This window comes from Xyrauchen texanus, chromosome 8, assembly GCF_025860055.1.
Source record: "Xyrauchen texanus isolate HMW12.3.18 chromosome 8, RBS_HiC_50CHRs, whole genome shotgun sequence".
Taxonomy (NCBI): Eukaryota; Metazoa; Chordata; class Actinopteri; order Cypriniformes; family Catostomidae; genus Xyrauchen; species Xyrauchen texanus.
Genome location: NC_068283.1, coordinates 18,687,539 through 18,709,353, shown reverse-complemented (window position 1 = coordinate 18,709,353; position 21,815 = coordinate 18,687,539). Strand labels below are relative to the sequence as shown.

The 21,815-nt window shown below is 39.4% G+C and overlaps 1 protein-coding gene across 1 annotated transcript in view; it reads left to right on the top strand.

The window, feature by feature from the left end:
* Positions 1 to 21,815, top strand: part of LOC127647449 (trinucleotide repeat-containing gene 18 protein-like) — a 102,659-nt gene that overhangs the window by 63,425 nt on the left and 17,419 nt on the right. The window contains 9 exon segments of the mRNA XM_052131696.1: positions 184 to 314; positions 835 to 978; positions 1,062 to 1,236; positions 1,718 to 2,090; positions 3,032 to 3,298; positions 10,830 to 11,084; positions 12,280 to 12,683; positions 14,633 to 14,761; positions 16,848 to 16,989. Of these exon segments, the coding sequence (XP_051987656.1) occupies positions 184 to 314; positions 835 to 978; positions 1,062 to 1,236; positions 1,718 to 2,090; positions 3,032 to 3,298; positions 10,830 to 11,084; positions 12,280 to 12,683; positions 14,633 to 14,761; positions 16,848 to 16,989 (2,020 nt within the window).

The window sequence follows — 21,815 nt, the reverse complement described above, 5'->3', positions numbered from 1 at the left end:
CATTGTACACGGGGATTTTGGCGAAGCCAATCCAGTCCAAGCTATATATCACAGCAAGCTTTTGCGGAATAGTACTTTAAGCTTTCTAACACTTTAACACTGAGGTGCTTCGTCACCTGTTCTAACTCTGACTAAACTGGCTAGGAGTCAAAGCTTAGGTAATCTTGTTCTCTCTTTTTTTAGCTGTTCTCTAAGTCTTTGAAGGGAATGGATGCTGTGGAAGTGGACTACCGCGTGAAACTCACCAAGCTGCAGCAGCACTACAAGGAAAAGCAACGAGAGCTGGGCAAACTGCAGAGACGGAGAGACAAAGAGTGAGTCTCCCAATTGCTTTAACCTATCTCCCTTTATAACGGTGCTTCTCAACTGGTTTTGCTTCTGGACTCAGATTTGATTGGCAACATTATGTGAAAATATTTACATGACATAAGTTAAATATGAAAATGAAATGCTTAGTAAATGCATCAATGACAGCAGAAGGGTGATTTATCAGCCTAACACATGAACAAACACTAGGCCAAATATTGTATTGGTATTAGCTATATTACCAAGTGGCCAGTGAATTTGCATCAAAATACAGTAGAGTTTTATAGGATACACAGCCTTTAAGATCAACAATAAATTATATGGGAACCATTTTTTCTTCCCTTTTAAAAGTTCATAAGCCTAATTATTTTGCTCTCTTTACCATGCTCGATTATATGGTTAGTTGCATTTTAATATTTCCATTTAGCATTGTATTTTCCCTCTGTCCGTTACCTCCAGTAATATCAGCCTCCTTGATTCCCACTAAATATCAAGCAATCTGTAATTTATGATCCCTGTGGTTTATAGAGAGAAACGTCAGCTGCATCAACAGCTCCAGCAGGAGAGGAACAAGAGTTTGGCCCGCAGGGGCCCCGGACGTCCCCGAAAAAGGCAACACGGCTTGTGCACACTCTCTCCACCCTCCGGCAAGCTGGACTCGAAGTGTGCAAAGTGAGTGTGTAGCTCAGCCCGATAGAGCCCAGCTGTGCTCCACAAAGCCTTGCCCTGAAGCTGAAGGCTGTGTTGTTTTGCAGGTTGGGCAGAAGCGTGCTGTACTCTGAGGACTCTGAGAGTGGTGAGGTGCTGAGGAAGCGCTTTCGGCCCTTTAGTAGAAATGTGGAGGAAGATAGCAGTGCTCTGAGATTGAAGAAGAAGAAGAAGAAAAAGAGCTGGTGTGAGCAAGAGGCATCTTCAAGTTACTCTCACGAGGTAGGTCTCTAGAAATACTGGAATTTTTCAAAGCATTTTTAGCTCCTGTATTTCTAACAATTGGGTTTTTGTTGAGCAAACAAAGCTGTTTGCTCCAGTCAGAGCTGTTGTGCAGTAGAAAGCGCACATGCTCAAGACACATTGAGCTGTGACGCTTATCCGGGTGATGCAGGTTCAAGTCCTACACAGTGTTCTCATGCAAAAAGTCTATATAATCGAGGCAAAAGCCTAAATCAGGGTTCCCGTGGTCCTGAAAATATCAGGGGAATTTAAAATTGTACATTTCAAGCCAGGTAAAGTCATGGAAATGTATTAAATCTTAAAAGTTGTGCCCAGTTTTAAAATATTTAATTGACTGCAAATTGCTCTTTTCAACTGGGAAAATCTTGGAAATTCATTGGTCAAAATTTGGGAGAACATTCTGTCGATGCATCTGTAATTGATTGAACCTCCTAAATGTTGCATTGTGCTTTTTTAACAGTTGACTAAAATGGGCATGAAGAAGAGCAGAGTGAGCGAGCAGGAGCAGTTGGCATCCAAACTCGACAAGGCCTTGTCTCTCACTAAGCTGGTGAAACTTGGCAAGCCCTCTTGTAAGTTTGCAGATTGTTCCTCAGGGAAGTCTAGGGTGAGCTCTGGAAGCAGGATCCCCTTGCTCACTGACATGGACTTGAGAGTCAAGACTGGGAAGTCAAGCCTGTCGAAAGATTTCGACATCTTTCACAAGTCCTCCAAAGGAGGTAAAAGTAAAATTGCCACCAAAACCAAGTCTTCAGATCCATGCCTTAAGGGGAAAGGCCAGTGGAAAGCACCTTATTCTCAACTGAGGTCAGAAATCAGCAGCTATTCTAACAGTAAGTCAATATTTTTTAGTTTCAATTCTGGCTTCTCTGAATGTGTGCTAAGGAAGTGTTTTTGTGCCGAAGCACTTAAAACAGAAACTTTTTGGCTAAATATATTTGTGCTGTTTTTCGAAAGCACTGTGACCTTGGTGATTGTTTACTGCTGTCTTTTTTTATACTAGTGCTGTGGTGCTGCATGTGAAAAAGAGGTTGGCCGATTGTGGATTTTGCTGATATCGATAACTAAGATGGTAGAAAATGCCGATAACCCATTAATAGGCCGATAGTTTAAAAACAAAAAACTGTTTAGAGAATGCTAAAAATAAATCTTATTCTTTCCTGGCTATGATGGGCACAGACATGCTACATGAGTCCAAAATGAATAAAATCCCAGATGCAGTTTATTGTTTAACCAAAATCCCATTTATAACTAGAAAAAATTAAGCTTTGGTGGATAATGAGGGACTTTGCAATAAACAAGCCCGAAACACACCATTGACTCTTATTTGGAAATGGAGACTTGGCTGTTACAATGCTCTATATTAAAGAATTTACAAAGTTAAGCTTTTTAAAGCCTATATATTCATCAGATGAAGGGTTTTGTGTATATATGCATCACCAGAGAAGGTTTAATGAGGTTAAGATATGAAGTTGGAGAAACAATAAGTTGCATTTGCAACTATTTGTGCAGATAAAAGATAGTTACAAAAAGCAACTATCTGCGCTGATTAATTGGTAAAATTGATATATCGGTCCACCTCTAATGTGAAAACATATTTATGATTAAAAAAGTTTTAAATTAGATGTGGATATGACATCCTGCAGAGTGGCTTGCAATACAAAAATAATTGTATGAATAATTTGCATCAACTACCCAAGTAAAATTGTTCATCAGGTTTGAGTTCATCGCTTTTAAACTCATAGACCTCTGAAGCCTTTGTGATTCGCTCCAGTCACAGATTCAGAAGACGACGAATCTCTGAAGGATGGCTGGCCTCCCAGCTCAATGCTGGGGAGAACAGTCCCACGTCCACAGCTCCCCACCAGCCTGTGCAGCACTCCATCCAAGAAAAACTGCTGTTCGTCCAAAAGAGCCTCTTCATCTTCGTTATCATCATCACTCAAGTCCAAGCAGGCGGCCAAAGAGAGGAAACATAAGCACTTTGCTTTATTGCTACAGGAGGCAGGAGTCAGCTCCTCCGAGGACTCATTTGATCAAGGTTAATAAAGCATACTTCACTATACACAGAAACGAGAGGGCAATCCCCTTGGTTTTCTTGTTTTTTGGTATGTCTTGTATTTTTAACCATGACCCATTGGTTATGATAATTTTTTTTCCTGAGAAGCCATTTTAAGATGCTTGCGTCAGAATTTGCTACCTCACATCCTGTATATAATATAATTGGCTCTTGTTAGAGTCCCTATTAAATGCTTACTTTTATAGAAATGTCTTGCCATTGTGCATTAATATGTGTGTGGCTGTATGAAAAGTTCTTTCTCAATTGTATTGCAGTTTGGTACCCAAGCTTTATTAAACATGCTGAGATAATTTTTACTGAAAGTAAACAAACGCAGTGTTCTCTGTCTCTCTCGCTACATCTCTTGCTGTAGAGTATTAGACTACAACACTCCACACTCCTGATTTTCCTGTTGTTCAAATATCCCTTTCATCAGTGAAAAGCTGTCACAAGGACATCTCTGCATATATCCAGCACTCATGAACCGTGCTGATGAGATTCATTAGGCCAAATGAGTTTGAGAAGTATAACTAATTGGTTCTTAGGTTCTCTAAAGAGATCAGATATTTACCAGATGAGAAAATTGGGAAATTGTGATTAGATTGATGTAGGGCTAATGTTTCTCTGTATACTGTATATTACAGTACCTAAATTGGGGCCATAAGTCCTCATTAAAACATATAAAAGTTGTAATGAAATTACCCTCACTAAATCAACACACACACAACATAATTACAATCATTATTTACTTACCCTCAAGTCTTTCATACCTGTATGAATTTCTTTCATGTGTGGAACGCAAAAGGATTAGAACCACATTAAGGTTAATAAATGATGAAAAAAAGGTGCACTAGCCCTTTGAAGCAAAATGTACACCATAACATGAGATCATAAATCCTTTACAGTTCCAGACATTTGATTTTCACTATTTTAACTTCCAATGTGTGAACATCGAAGTATATTTGGGATATTTGGAAAATGGGTTTTCCCTGGTTTTACTAAAAATAAACAACCTAGCTTCTCTAGACTGCTCGCGCTCTCCCTGCAGCTGCTTGGCTACCCCTCCACCTCTGACCCCTTCTCCTACCCATGATGCTTTTGATTGTCTATCGGTCTGTGCATTTGCTTGTCCTGCTGCAACAAAATAAGAAGCAAAGCGCTGGGCTGCTAGGAGTAGGGCAGCCAGCTGTTCAGCGTGAGGTCACTGTCCATGTCACCTGAGCCATGAGCATTGTTCTGTAAGTAGGCCACCACCCTCTTTTGCTGTGACTTCTCAATAATTTCTTCTAATTTGTGCTTGCACTTACAGAACCAAAACACAAACAAAAAAAAACTGTTTGATGATTAAATAAAAGAGGTGTTGAAAATGCCCTTTTTTAACATGCTCACCTCCTGTTTCAAGCCCAGAAGCCATGGTTATGTCTGGATTTGGCTGACTCGACTCAAGTTTAAGATTAAATTTTGTTTGTTTTTTCATTTATTATGATGATGATGATTTTTTTTCTCTCTCTCAAGAACCCAGATTTTTTGATGCAGGTGTGTTATAACCACTTTATTTTATTCAGGGTATTTATTTAAAAACAATTCCATTAGAAGCCACTACATAATGCAATAGTGTTTTGTGTTGAGAAGAAACTGGTCATACTAAAGATTGTAAGGAATGGTTCACCCAAAAATGAAAATTCTCATCATTGGAATGCCATCCTAGATGTGTATGACTTTCTTTTATCTGCTGAACACAAAAGAAGATTTTTAGAAGAATATTTCAGCTCTGTAGGTCCATACAATGTCAGTGAATGAATTCCACATTTTTGCAGCTCCAAAATCCTCATAAGGGTAACATAAGTATTCCAGGCGACTATGATGGTTAAGTCCATGTCTTCAGAAGTGACATGATTGGTGTGGGTGAGAAACAGATCAATATTTATGCGTTTCTTTTAGTATAAATTCTGCTCCCTGCTCAGTCAATGTCCACTTCACTTTCACTTTCTTATTCTTCTGTTTATGGTGATTCACATTCTCCATGCATATCTCCCACTACTGGGCAGGGAGGAGAAATTATGAAAAAAACAATTACTTGATGTATCTGTTTCTCACTAACACCTATCATATCACTTCTGAAGATATAGATTTAACCACTGGAGTCATATGGATTACTTTTATGCTCCCTTTATGTGTTGTTTGTGGCGGCAGTGGCTCAGGTGGTAGAGCCACTAATCGCAGGGTTGGCGGTTCTATTCCCGGCCCACGTGACTCCACATGCCGAAGTGTCCTTGGGAAAGACACTGAACCCAAAGTTGCTCCCAATGGCAGGCTAGCGCCTTGCATGCTACCTCTGCCATCATTGGTGTGTGAATGTGAATGGGTGAATGAGTCACAGTGTAAAGCGCTTTGAATACCGCTAAGGTTAAAAAAGCGCTATGTAAGTGCAGACCATTTGTTTGGAGCCTCAAAATTTTGCCACCTATTCACTTGCATTGTATGGACCTAGAGAGCTGAAATATTCTTCTAAAAATATTAATTTCTATTCTGCAGAAGAAACAAAGTCATACATATCCGGAATGCCAGGAGGGTGAGTAAATCATGAGAGAATTAGCATTTTTGGGTGAACTTTCCCTTTAAGATAGGATAAGGAAGAGGGATGTTTTGCCTTTTTTTCCCCCATTAAAGCTGAAGTGTGTAATTTTGTAATGTTAATAATGTTAAAATATTTTCACCTATCCCAGTTTTACGTGCAGGGACAGCTACAGTATAAAAAAGCTGTTTGTTGGTTTATTCATGCGTGGTTTGTTCTGGGATACCAAACCCGTTTAAAATGTCGCTATTTTTGCAATTATTTTTGATGATGCTAGTGGCATAGAAATTACACACTTCCTCTTTAATAAAGGCAGGTTTTGTCTGTTTTTAACTTTTTAATGTTTCTGCTTAAACTTATACACTAAAATCATTATCTCCTCTGAGAAATGGTAGGGTTGAATTAAAGAAAGGAGAACATAACCATGGCTGAAGTGCTTGATGGCGTTCTACCCAGAGCAGACCTACAATCTCAGGATCCATGGAGGACTGTCCTCACAGAGCCTGCTTTGTGTACCTCCACTTTCTTCTTACTGTACACATCCTCTGCTTGCTGTCATACATGCTTCAAATTTTAACCCTGTTGTCAGAAACTGTGGTGTCTATAAACTTATCTGCACAACATAACAAATCAAAGTTCTTGTCTGCTACAAAAACCCTGTACCTCTCATGTCTTTAACAAACTCACCTCTGGCTTTGTTAACTTGCAACCTCACTCGAACATCCTGTGTGTCTGTGTCTGTTTCCATTTCCTAACGTGTCCCTCATCCTCAAGAGAATGGAGAGAAAAGGAGGAGTTGCTAAAAGTGGGTACCAACTGTCTTGCAGTTAGTCCTTGAGAATTTTTCTGCCCTTTTATCGGTTCAGACAAGCACTGTGCCGAACAGCCTGTTAATAATTGATGACTTTCTTAGTCAGGGATTCTGCAAGCAACCTTGGCTTTCTGCAGTGCTTGTGGCTTATTTCTATTCCTATTTTTCCCTGAGCAATTCGGCTCATTCAGCACAATGGTCAAGGCCACATTACTGGCTTCTCTTATTTGGTTTGGGCTTTTGCATTCCCTTCCCCTCTCAATTTGGAGCAAGCCAGCAACCATGCTGATTTTAAATCCTGCCCTAAAGCTCTGTGGGTATGAAAGCTGTACTTGCAAGATCCTGCCTACCCAGCTTAGTATATGCTGCCCACATAAAACAAGGCTTTGTCCCCCACCGTTAATCTTGTGTAGTGGTGGGTGGGCCTCAGTATTTGAGCAAAAGCACATTAATCTAGAGAAAGTTGGCTTTCGTTGTGCTAGATTGCATTGTATGATGGGAAACGTGCTATCCTGAGCGCCAGAGTGAGAGGGCAGCTGGCAGATAGTTCCATTAGGTGTTGTGATATAGTATTAATAGCGATGCAGATTTCATTAAATGGTTTGCTCCACACCACAATTCTAGAACTTACAGAGAAGATGGTTATTACATGCAAGATATTTTTTATTTAATTGCATGGGATTAAGGACCCCGTGAAATTGCTTGACTAGCACGGTTTTGACGCAATTATTATTAGAACTGGAAGTTTAGGCAGGACATATCAAAGGATCATACCCTTTTTATAATTAGCCAATAGGCTGTAGTTACATTTAAGCCATGAATTAGGACTTGCATTCTGGAGCAGGTGTCGGCAATCTTTTTGACAAGGTGTGCCATTTTATATTTTCCTTATCAATGGCTGTGCTGTGCCATTTATTTATGTGATGTTTTTCGCACCTGTATTCCAATCTTCATCTTGATGTAATCATTCCTCGTGATCATGCAGTGTTTTCATCAGCTGAATGGGAGGTTAAACACCATTAAAGTGTGACTAGAGTCGCGCTGTGTGTGCAAGCCATTCACGCAACACAAGCTGATCAACTACATTATATAGCCCTTTTCAGTGAATCACACCTGTAACATCCTAAAACTTTATTTCCAGGTTTAATATATATTTTGAATAGACTCAGATCTTTTAATCACACAATGTGGGTTTGTTTTCTATTAATCTTTTAGTGTCATTTTGAGTGTGACCATAGTTTAAGGTGGGTTGCAAATCTCAAGGATTAATTGTGGTGTTTTCCTTATTACATCACGTGTTGTTCTGAAAGCAAAAAGAAACAAATGAAACTGAATGTAGGCTGCCATTCATGCAGCCTGATGACCTCAAAGCGGGCACGTTTGCTTGCACGATTAACCGAAAGTGAAGAGCAGCTGGCTTGTGATGCGCGAATGGCTTGCGTGCGCTGCACGAGTCTGTTGGGCATACTGTGTTCTTGTCACAATTTAACTTATTGTTTAGCCTCCCATACAGCTCATGAAAACACGCTGCGTGATCATGAGGAAGGATTACATCAAGATGTAGATTGGAATGCAGGTGCAGAATTTCATAAAAAAAAGTCCATTCCTCTCTCGCGTTGCTGGCGTGACAGTGATTATCCTTTTGCGTACCATAGGTTGCTGACCCCTGTTCTAGAGAGCATTTGATTGGACAAAAATGTGTAAAGTGCAGCATGAGCATTCAGTAGTTTGTCAATTTTCAGAAGAGAGAGACTGTACATTTTAAAAGTGTATGTACCTGCTAAAAGTGAGTTTTCAACTTTTGGCATGCACCAGCATATCGATGGCTTCAAAGCTAATAGACATGGAGTAAAAGCCACAAAAATCCAATTTTGGTTTCATCCGGTCTTAAAATGGGATTATCCACCCAAAGAATTCCCAGATGTTTTTTTCTTCTTCCTGCTGAATACAACTATGGCTGCTAACCAACAATTATTTTGATAATTGACTAATTTAACAATTATTAGGACAATTATTCGCCTATTCTGCAATTGTTGCAACGATTAATCAGTAGCTCTTAACCGATTGTTCAGCTTGTGCCCCGACTTAAAAGGTTGTATTAAACGTGCTTACTAACAATAAAGAGGACAAAATCATCTTTTAAAAATACCTCTAAATGACATTCACTGAATTAATTGGGGGGAGGGGGGATACTTTTCATTAAGTTTAATTCAGTAAATAAATTCACTGCAAAAAATCTATTATCAAGTCTTTTTGTCTTTTTTCCCATTTAAAGTTGTCTAAAAACCCTTAAAACAAGATACATATATTTAGACTTGCTTTAAGAGAATGTATCTTAAATATAGGTGTATTTTTTCTCTTGGTTATACTTCTGTGAGTGCAGTAAAACAAAATATACGATCTGCTCTCAAAAAGCAAGCCTGATTATCTTTTATGCTGCTTCTCAGGTAAATGCATTTTGTTTTTAAGTATTTTTAGGTATTTTAAAATATATATTTTTTTAATATTATATTCAACATTCTCAGATAAAAAAAAATTCTTCTGCAGTACAGTTGCTAAAGAAATTGAATGTTGTTTTAAAGGAGTTTTTGATATTTATATTGGAAAACAAGCCAAAGAAAAAAAAATTATGTATTTTATTGCAGTGTATAATGGGGCGAAGACTTCCTCTCTCACCTTTCTGTTCACTTCCATCCATCATTAACTCACAAAAAAACAAAGTCTCTCATATTAATAAAGCTGCATATTGCCAATTTTCTTCGCTATGAGAAATGCACAGTGACGTATATTATGATTCAATAAGTCGCGAGCCATCACATTATAATCTATCTGCATTAAGTGTGTGCACTTGAGGGATGAGCGTCCCCGAGGCAGTATGTGCATCAGCCGGATGCAGTTTCAATCTCTCCCTCTTAGATTGGGACATTCACGCAAATCATAGTAGAGGCGCTGACCACACAGAGAAATGCCAGTTTCTGAGTTTGTAGTTATTTACATGATCTGATTCCATATTATTTTAACTTAAGTAAAGCTGGAATGCATTTAATATAACTGCATTTAAGATGGAACATCGGAGTGTTTCCTTTAAAAATGCTCGACATGCAAGTTTTGATTCTGCGGAGCAGCAGCTCCACTTATTCCACAACGAGAGTGCTTCTGTATTTACTTATTTGGTATTTTTGCATTATAATTCCCTCATACTTTGTGATCTACATCATCTGAAGCTGTTTGGAAAGTTTAGAGTGCATCTGGACTGATCTGTGTCATTCTTCCTCTCCTCAGTCAGGCGTGTACTGCTCTCGCATGTCATCAATAGTGATTACATTAATCTCGTGTTTCGTTAAATGAGATCAAACGACTGTTCGACAATGGAAATTTTTGTTGACAATTTTTTATTGTCGATGTTGTCGATAACATAAACAAAATGTTTCAGCCCTAAACACAAAGATTTTAAGAAAAAATATCTCAGCTCTTTAGCTCCTTACAATGCAAGTCCAAAGGGTCCAAAACTTTGAAGCTCAAAAAGCACAAAGGCAGACTCTAAAATCCATGTCTATAGAAGCGGTATGATGGGTATGGGTGAGAAATAATATTTGTCTATTTTGACCCCAAATCTCCTATTTCAAGAGTTCTTTAAGAGTTCCTCTTCTTTTATTTGTGATTTGCATTCTCCGTGCAAATGTCCACCTACTTGGCAGGAAGTAGAATTTACTGTAAAAAGGAATTAATTATTGATTGTTTCTTGCTACACCTATCATATCACTTCTGAAGACATGGATTAAAAACTGTAGTAGTATGGATTGCTTTTATGCTACCTTTATGTGCTTTTCTGAGCTTCAAAAGTGTTGGACCCTGTTGACTTGCATTGTGAGGACCACAATGTGAGAGATATTCTTCTAAAAATCTTCATTTATGTTCAGCAGAGGAAAAAGTCACACATCTGGATTGGCATGAAGGTAAGTAAATGGTGAGAGTATTCTAAATTTTGAGTGAACTATCTCTAAGTGCTTATTAATAAATTATTAAAATTATGGGTTGTGTTATAGGGGAAATTCATGCTCATTCAGTTCTTAAACCTCAAATATTTTGGCGTACGTGTTAAATGTTGTCCTTTCAATCGTTAACAGAGTATCTCACCGAGCGAGACGATTACAAGGATGATGATGATGACAATGAAGATGATGATGATGATGATGATAATTACGAGCTTGATGAAAGTGATGGGCTGTGTTCATCATCCGTAGAAGAGAGTGGACTTGGTCTACTGGCCCGTTTTGCCGCGAGTGCCATCCCGAGCCCCATTGTCCCCAATCCGCTCTCCATTGTCCAACTGGAGGCCAAACAGAAAGCCAAGAAAAAAGAGGAAAGGCAGAGCCATCTCGGTATGAAAGTACTCTTCCTGCACGGATTGTATGTGGCATGTATTTTTTTTCTACACTTTTACGTTTATCTGTAATCTGTCTAATGTAAGAGCAGCTTTTTCAAGCCCATGGTACTTGAATTCCCAGGTGACAAGGTGATGCATTGTTATTGGCTGTCTTTTGTCGTGTGTGTGTGTGTGTGTGTGTGTGTGTGTGTGTGTGTGTGTCTGTCTGTCTGTCTGTCTGTCTGAGTGGGGGAATTGAAAGGTACTGGCAGAGGAAAACACATTGAGCTTGGAGCAGTCACTCAGTAGGGGTGTTATGCAATATAGACACCCATCAGTTGTGCCCCACCTTGAGAATGGAGTGTCATTATCCTCTCATGTTGTTTGCTGCGATGTATGCGCTCGCTGTGAATATGATGCTGAAAGGCCTTCCTTTGAGGTGGGGCTGTGATCCTGAGCGGGTACCCAGCAGTGCATGTGGTGGGCCTGCCAGTGGAGGCCAATAGACCCCTTTATTAACTATTTCAAGACCCAGCAACAGCGCCCAAGCAACAACATTTTGTTCCCACATCTGGCCCTGTTTATTTCTCATATGTACACATTTATATTGTCATTCTCAGTTCACAAATGACGAGTGACCAGATTTAGATGTTTTAAATTCTAGTCGAGGGTTTAGTATTTACATTGTGTTTCATAAAAGGCACATTCTGCCCTACAAATGCAAAATGCAGTAACACAGTAACACTCTGTACATTTAAATGCAGCATTATAATGGAGCTAAAGCTAGTTTTGCATAGTTGAGCAACAGTCTTCATCTGTCTATACTGGTAAACTTGACACAATGCATAATTGAATGATTGAAAGATGGACATCAGCTGAGGAACCATTAAATACAAATCTCGGTCTTTTGCATAAAACGGTAAGGCCAATTGTGGTCAGATTAATGTGCATACCCACTGGACAATGTCAAGCTACAATGCATTATCTTATTCTGTTAGTCCAACTTTGTAAAAATCAGACAGAATTTCATTCTGACTAAATTGTTTGTGATATTAAGAAAAAAGACAGAAATATTGTTTTTGTCCAGCTGAAGTGCGTGACCATACTGACTCAAACATGCATTGCATATTGCTTTTATGTGTGAGTGCATTTAGTATACAAGAATATGCATGCTTTATTAATAACCAAAGGTTATATATTGTGGATTGTAGGTACAGAATTCAAGTTCACTGATTCCGAGAGTGATGTTAAGGCAAGAAAGAAGTTCCCATCTCTTTTGCATGGTAAGCGGTCTGCTCCAGAGCTCCCTCTCCTACCACCGGCTAATGTCATGCGTGAGGAGTTCAGCCCCAGCAAGCGTGGGTGCAAACCGAAGAAACCCAAGACCCTGCGGGAGTTCACTTTCGACCTTACTGCCGACGGAAGCGAAGATGAACAATGGACACGCCGGAGAAGTGAACGCATCTTCCTCCATGATGCCGCCCAGGCCAATCCTATCTTGCCGTCCAACAAAACTCCTCTGCCATTCACTCCCAAACCTGCCCGGGTCCCCAAACCATCCCAGCAGAGCCCTAAGGAGCTGGCCAAAGCCAAGGAGGGGAAAGACCCCAACAAGGTAAGTCCTTGTTTTATATATGTACAGGTGAAACTCGAAAAATTAGAATATCGTGCAAAAGTTCATTAATTTCAGTAATTCAACTTAAAAGGTGAAACTAATATATTATATAGACTCATTACAAGCAAAGTAAGATATTTCAAGCCTTTATTTGATATAATTTTGATGATTATGGCTTACAGCTTATGAAAACCCCAAATTCAGATTCTCAGAAAATTTGAATATTGTGAAAAGGTTCAGTATTGTAGGCTCAAAGTGTCACACTCTAATCAGCTAAACACCTGCAAAGGGTTCCTGAGCCTTTAAATGGTCTCTCAGTCTGGTTCAGTTGAATTCACAATCATGGGGAAGACTGCTGACCTGACAGTTGTGCAGAAAACCATCATTGACACCCTCCACAAGGAGGGAAAGCCTCAAAAGGTAATTGCAAAAGAAGTTGGATGTTCTCAAAGTGCTGTATCAAAGCACATTAATAGAAAGTTAAGTGGAAGGGAAAAGTGTGGAAGAAAAAGGTGCACAAGCAGCAGGGTTGACCGTAGCCTGGAGAGGATTGTCAGGAAAAGGCCATTCAAATGTGTGGGGAGCTTCACAAGGAGTGGACTGAGGCTGGAGCTACTGCATCAAGAGCCACCACACACAGACGGGTCCTGGACATGGGCTTCAAATGTCAAATGTCTTACCTGGGCTAAAGAAAAAAGAACTGGTCTGTTGCTCAGTGGTCCAAAGTCCTCTTTTCTGATGAGAGCAAATTTTGCATCTCATTTGGAAACCAAGGTCCCAGAGTCTGGAGGAAGAATGGAGAGGCACACAATCCAAGATGCTTGAAGTCCAGTGTGAAGTTTCCACAGTCTGTGTTGGTTTGGGGAGCCATGTCATCGGCTGGTGTTGGTCCACTGTGCTTTATTAAGTCCAGAGTCAACGCAGCCGTCTACCGGGACATTTTAGAGCATTTCATGCTTCCTTCAGCAGACAAGCTTTATGGAGATGCTGACTTCATTTTCCAGCAGGACTTGGCACCTGCCCACACTGCCAAAAGTACCAAAACCTGGTTCAATGACCATGGTATTACTGTGCTTGATTGGCCAGCAAACTCGCCTGACCTGAACCCCATAGAGAATCTATGGGGCATTACTAAGAAGAAAGATGAGAGGCATGAGACCAAACAATGCAGAAGAGCTGAAGGCCGCTATTGAAGCATCTTGGTCTTCCATAACACCTCAGCAGTGCCACAGGCTGATAGCATCCATGCCACGCCGCATTGAGGCAGTAATTAATGCAAAAGGGGCCCAAACCAAGTACTGAGTACATATGCATGATTATACTTTTCAGAGGGCCGACATTTCTGTATTTAAAATCCTTTTTTTTATTGATTTCATGTAATATTCTAATTTTCTGAGATTCTGAATTTGGGGTTTTCATAAGCTGTAAGCCATAATCATAAAAATTATATCAAATAAAGGCTTGAAATATCTTACTTTGCTTGTAATGAGTCTATATAATATATTAGTTTCACCTTTTAAGTTGAATTACTGAAATTAATGAACTTTTGCACAATATTCAAATTTTTCGAGTTTCACCTGTAGATTGAGTCCCGTGTGCCAACAGCAAGGAAACAGCCAGAGCGCTTGATATCAGCAGGTGTCCCTCTACATTTGTCGGAAAAGAAAGCTTTTTGCTGTGAGTGTCATGTCGTTGAACACAATAGCATGACTGCCGCTTGTCAGGCTACAATTTCTAGCCATCACTGTTCCTCCCTACGCATCCTCCCTCAATCTTTTTTTAGTGCTTAGTACATGACTGCCTATTTATGTTTACTTGCCTATCCAATGTTGTTGAATAGCTGTAATGTCTGGGAGAACTAGGCCTGAATGTGTTTTGCATTTGTATGAGTCTTTTCACTCATGTCTGTACTGATGGTTTGCCTTTTGTCTCTTGTGTGAATGTTCTAGAAGAAAAGGATTAAGGAGACCCCCTTGTGTCTGCCCACACCACGGCTCTCTAGTACACCCACTAAGAACGCAGGAGAACACTCAGTCTGTCCAGACCACAAGAGCAAGATGAAGCCCAAAGCTAGAGAGGTAAATATCGCTTGAGTTAGCTGTCATTGCCAATTATCGGCTGATATTCAAACGTTTTGAGACTATTATCAGACAATAACCCTATCTGGTTGGCTGTTTAAATGGTGGTCCCCCCTTGCATCAACTCCAATCTACCTGCAGACATCAATGGATGAGGAACATTTTATGTTTTGGAAAAGTAGTGAATAAATAAATAAAATAAGTTAAGAAATGTAATCAATTATTTATTTTTCTCGCCTATTTTGCAACACTTCATTGTATTATGTATTTTAGTAGTTTAAATTATGAATCAAGAAATAATTTTTTGTAATGTTCATGCCCTGTGGAGTGATATACTATACTGTATAGTGTTGGGAACCAAATCGGTTTGTTTGGGCATTTGTTTAAAAAAAGCTTTAAAAAACATTTGACAACCCAGTCATCACTAAAAATGTGTTCTTGTGTGGCATTTAACGTTTAGTTTTTGTTGTAAAATTGCTGTTTATCACCATTTGGTAAATTTTGATTTTATAGATTGTTTCAAATGTTGTTTATCGTTTCAAAATTATTAAGAACATGACAAATAATACTGTTGCCAGTAGTAAGAATGTTCGTTTTAATTGTTCCCATTTTGTTATCAACATTGTTGCCATTTCACAGTTTTACTCCTAAGCCAAGTCATCCCTTACAGTTGGGTGATCTACCAAAGCTTTGTGAATCGGTTCATTAAAAAATAGTGGTTCAAAAGAACAGTTCATTCACAAATCGTACATCACTAATTTTCTATCTAAAACTTGAACAACATTTTGCAAATTCTTATTTAATATATGCAGCTTTTATGACATTATAATGACCAACTAATGAATTTACTAGTGAAACTGAAAATATATGGCAACCAGTTACAGTACCCAAGATATATACTTTTTCTTATACTTTCATACATTTCATACAAGTCCATGGACACGTTAGAGGCACCACGCTGCTTTCTAGATATCTGCCATTGAAAAAACACAGTTAGTGACTCCAGTCAGGTCTCCTAACCAACCAAATTGTCCCGGTTGCTAGGGAGTGTAGAGTCACATGGGCTAACATGCTCGTGGTCGCTATAATGTGGTTCTCGCTGGGGAGCATGGTGAGTTGTGTGTAGATGCTGCGGAGAATAGCGTGAAGCCTCCACACCTGCTAGGTTTCCGCGGTAACTTGCTCAACAAGCCACGTGATAAGATGAGCAGATTGACGGTCTCTGAAGCGGAGGCAACTGAGATTTGTCCACCACCACCCGGATTGAGTCTAGTCACTACGCCCCCACGAGGACTTGGAGCACATTGGGCATTGGGCATTCCAAAAAATAAACACAGTCAGTTTTTCACTAGTGCTAATAATGACAAAATATGCTACTTTTGTTGATCTCCCCTAACTCTGCTGCCTGTTAGTACATGCAGCAAATACATGAAATAATATTACTGCACATGAACTCACATTCTTAGCATGCCGAATTAATATTTGAAACCGAGAGACTTGGCAGACTCAAGGCCCCTCTCCCCTGTTGGGAAAAGCATTTAAATGAAGCATCCCTTCTTGCCCCCAGTCCCACTCTGTATGGGCCTGCCCTCTGTACACACCATGCCCAAAGGGAGGGAGGTGAGATGGGAAAGCAGAAAGGGAGAGGAGAGTGCAGTGGAGCAGTTAGCCTAATTAGACTGCACACTCAGCAGGAAAGCAGTGAAATTAGCAAAACGCCACCTCCCTTCATCCATTTTTCCACATCCCCTACCCGATTTATTTCTTTGGACATTATTTCATCTCAAGATAAAGCTCCACTGCATTTTAAAACTCTCCACTGCTGCTAGTTTTTCATCTAATGTATAAATCACGTCTTGTAAAACCCAGCGGAAGCTCCTCTGGGTATTTGCCACATTTTAAATCAAGAAACACTACATCTCGCAAACTGAGCTTGTCAGTCATATAAATAGTTTTTTTCTGAATCAATTCTACTCTAGTAAGCACATGGGTCTCATCTTTAGAACTGAACCAACAATGGCTCCATGTTCAAGATTTCATATTGTCACAGGAATTGGGTCAAAATGTGCTTGAATTCCTCCCGTAGGCTCGAGGGAAAGGTGGTGCTGTCAGTAAACTGATGGAAAGTATGGCTGCTGATGAGGACTTTGAGCCTAACCAGGACAGCAGCTTCTCAGAGGACGAGAATCCCCCTATGAATGCTCAGCCTGAAAGACCCTGCACCCCTGGTGAGAAACACACTCGCGTCTTTGCTGTAGAATGCTGCTTTTGCAGTGGGAGTGCATTCTTTATACATGCATATACTCCACACACAATTCTATAAAACTATTTTAATGTTTTTATTGAAATTAAAGTATAATTATTGTAAAAAGTAATCTTTTTTTACTATTGTCATACGAACAAGTGTAATGACTGACAAACTTCATAAATCTTCCAAGTACACAAAATTAATCTCGTTTAATTTTAAAGGAATGTTCCAGGTTCAATACAAGTTAAGCTCAATCGACAGCATTCGTGGCTAAATGTTGATTACTACCAACATTTTCTTAAAAAAAAAACAGCATAAATCTGGGTTACAGTGAGTCGCTTACAATGGAAGTGAATGGGGACAATTTTTTTACGTTGAACACTGTTACAAAAGTATAGCCACAAGACATAAACATTATTAGTGTTAACATGATTTTAGTGTGATAAAATCACTTACTAACCTTTTCTTTATAAAGTTATAGCCAATTTTACATAATCGTTTTCATGACGTTGTAATGTCAACAAACCCTAAAATTACAAAAAATTACGATTTAAACAACTTTACAGCTCAAATAATACTTGAGTTTTAACAAGAATTAATGAAAGTGTTTTTTTTTATTATTGATGCCAAGACAGAAATGTTAACCACAAAATTATGCATTTGGTATCAGCCCCCATGCACAAATACAAAATATCTTCATGCCCATATATAAACAGACACACAAATAGAAATACAGAAGTATATAAAAACGACAGTTCAACATATAGGGGAAAAACTATTTAAATTAAATACAAAGATTGTCTTCCTCCACTGCCCCACACTAGGACCCCTCCAAATGAGACTAATAACTGCCCCATTTTCTGCCATAAATCAACAGGTTCCCCAGCCATCTGGAAGTCATCTCCTCGAAAATGTTCACAAAATGAGGGCGCATCATTTCACTTCCATCCCCTCTATGGATTAGCTGTCTGCCAATCATCCGTTGGTTAGGACCTAGCTTTTCATGTATTTATCTACTATATTCAGGACCTCTTCATCTCCCAAAATACACAGTCTGGCACAAAATGAAAACCGAGTGTCCAATACATCACACACAAAATGCTTGATCCTCAACCAAAATCTTAATACAAGCCCAAAAAACATAGGTTGTGTCCCCATCATCTGACTGGCATTGCCAGCAGGTGGGTGAGTCTTTAAGACCAAGCCTATACAATCTAGAGGGGGTCCAGTAGAACCAATGCAAAATCTTAAATTGCATCAGACGGATCCTTGCATCTCTAGATGCAGACTTGATGCTTTTTAGGATCCTAGCCCACTCTCTCTCCTCCAATACCAAGTTTAAATCTTTCTCCCATAATCTCGAGAGAAGTTGAGGCTCCATCCCCCAGACTCTGAATTAACAGGGAGTAATACACTGATTCCTCAAGACCTTTTCCAAAAGCAGTCATCACCATTTCCAGAGATTCTGCTGCTTTAAGCGGGTGTACACCACTCCCAGGTTGCACAGCTGTAAAAACCTAAAGATCTGGGATCTAGGAATCTTACAATTTGAACCAAATTATCAAAAGATCTCCGTACGCCACTCTCATATAGGTCACCGAGTGTAGCAACCCCCCTCCCAATCCACTCTAACCAATAGAAAGGGGACTAAATCTTGGGTAAGCCTAGCCCACACTTGTCAATTGACCTATGTAACTTATTGAAATGTAACCTGGGATGCTTTCCATTCCAAATGAAGGACTTCGCTGTGCTATCAAATTGTTTAAAATAAGAAAGGGGAACATCTACAGAGAGAGACAGTAGCAAGTTAAATTTACAATTAAATTGAATAACATTAACCTTTCCAATCATAGATAAATGTAATGAAGCCCACCTGCCCACATCGCTCGAAAACCTTTTAATTAAAAGGTTAAAATTAACTCTAAATCAAATAAATTTGCTGGGAATAAAATGCACAAATACTTAATGCCCTGTTTGGGCCAATGAAAGGTGCCCAGTTGAAAAGCCGTTTCTGGGCAGAACACTCTCAGCACCAAAGCTTTGGATTTAGACCAATTAAATATGTATCCTGAGAACTTGGAAAAGGAATTAATAATTCTGTGGAGGCAAGGCATAGATCTAGTAGAGTCGGAGACGAATAATAAAATATTATCTGCGTAAAGCAGAAGCTTATGTGCCACACCTTCCGCCATCACCCCTGGAAATCTCATCCTCCTTTTTATCGCGGCTGTTAATGGTTCCAGGGCAAGACAGAACAATAATGGGGAAAGAGGACAACCCTGCCGAGTGCCCCTATCCAGAGTAAAATAATCCATTCATTTGTACCGCTGCTACAGGGTGTCTATAAAGTAACTTCATTTATCTTTAAAGTATTCCCAAACCCATACTTTTACAAAATCTTAAAAAGATAATCCCATTCTACCATATCAAATACCTTTTTGGCATCAAGTGAGATGGCAGCGACTGGAGTCTGATAATTGACCACATGATATTGATGAAACGCCTAATGTTATCAGAAGAGCTATGGCCACAAATAAACCCCACCTGATCTGTAGATGTCATAACTTAATCGATTAGCCAGAATTTTTGAAAAATAATTTGTACATCTAGCTGGATCAGGGAAATTGGACGGTAACTCTTATACTCGCTTGGAACTTTGTCCTTTTTAAGAATCAGACTGATCTGGGCTTGTGTCATGGTTGGGGGAAGCTTTCCACTCTTTAATGATTCCGTATAAACTTTTAGCAAAAGTGGAGCCAGTTCTGTAGCATAAGATCTAAGAAGTTCAGCAGCAAAACCATCTGTCCTCGGAGCCTTGCCTAAGGTAAGGCCTTAATTACCTCGTCAATCTCGTCCAAGCTTATTTCAGAATCAAGATAATTTTTTTGCTCAGTCGACAATTTAGGGAGTTCTAACGGTTCCACAAAGTTTCTAATATCTTCATCAGTAGACGAAAACGTGGAACTAAAGATATCAAGAGAATTCTTTATCTGCTTTATTAATATCAATGGCAGAGGTAAAAATTTCACCACCAGCAGATTTCACTGAGGGAATGGTTGAAAAAGACTCTCTCTGCTTTATATATCTAGTCAAAAGTCTTGCCCTGAATAACCAAAACACCACTTTCTGTGACAAAATAGTATTATATCTGTGTTTCAATCGGGTCAATTCTCTGAGGCCATTAGACAACATTCGGCCTCTGCACTTTTAATGTTTCCTTTCAACTCCACGAGTTCTCATGCTTTGGATTTTTTGATTAATGAGGCATATTGTATGATCCGGCCCCTAAGAACTGCCTTAAGTGCCTTCCAGGCCACTCCCACAGAGGATCCTGTGGACCAGTTGGTCTCCATATAAACACTTATTTCAGCCTTTCTCATTTGTTGAAAATCAGGATTTTGCAAAAGGGATACATTAAAGCACCAACTATACGATTTCTTTTCTCCATATATGGCAACGCCTCTAAACTCACCAGGGTGTGATCTGAGACTAACATTTTTCCAATTGAGCAATCAACAACAGATTAAATTAATATTTAGACATAAAAATTAAATCTGTTCTAGAATAAATCTTATGGACTGATGAAAAGAATGTATAGTCCCTCCCAGATGGGTTCAAATGTCTCCAAATATCAAGATTTTTACACATCCGGTGAAGCGCCTATGTTGCTCTAGGGGGCTTACACACTTTCTTCACTATGATCAAGGACTGAGTCCATCAATAGATTAAAGTCTCCTCCCAATATTATATCATGAGGTGTGCCAGCGGCTTGTAACATCCTTTCAAGATCTATAAAAAAGCCCTGATCATCAGCATTAGGCATGTAAATATTAGCCAAAATATATAATATAAAGGATAAATTGTGTGTCAAAACAGAAAAAAGAAAAAATGTGTGCATTAACCCTGCGCACGACAACGCCAACCAGCGTCAATCCCTCTAAACTCAGTCCATACACGCCTACGAGAACCCCCACGACAACTTTGCCAACGGATTGCTCAAGTGCCTCTGCTCAAATTTTGTGTGGCAAAATGACATAACAGAAGAAATTTTTATGAAACAAACTCCAGCCAGTAGAAGGCATTGGCACAAAGATCAAGCAGATTTATCCACAGCTGTCCCGAAGATATGTTCATCCAAAAAAAACAACAACTCCAGCCGCTAGGCAGAACAACACAAAAAGAAACAAACAGGCGTCCCGGATTTGAGTTAACTCAGAGGTCAAATAAGAAACCCACCATGATTTCCTCATTCCATCAACTCTATAAAAGACTTTGCTTGTTAGAAGCATGTAGCTATTTTGCTTCCATCCTTATCACTGGCCAGGAACTTCAGTGTAAAAGTGATCTTCCGTCAAGGCAAATGCACCTTGAATGAGTGTCACTCCAAAAAACAAACTCTAATCGCTAGGCGGAGTCAACACAAAAAGAAACAAAAATGGCACCCAGCTTCCTCAGACAGCCAGAGTAAGCTCAGCGAGTCAGTCCACTCACATGGGAAACATCAAATGGCTTACTCACTCCAATGTATTTATGAATGACTGTGCTTGATTGTGACACGTGAATACTTCACGGCTATCCTTCGTTTCTAAATACTTTGCAGCCATCCTTTGTTTCTATTCTCAGTTTGGCTGGAAAAATTAGAGCAAAAGCGATCTTCCGTTGATGCAATAGTTTCTTACACTCCTTGAATCGATCACGTTTCTCCCTTGTCACACTCGCAAATTCTGGGAACAAGAAAATTTTGTGATTCTTCCAAGAAAGCTTTCCTTTGCTCCTTGCCTCACGCAACACAAGATGTTTTTCGGA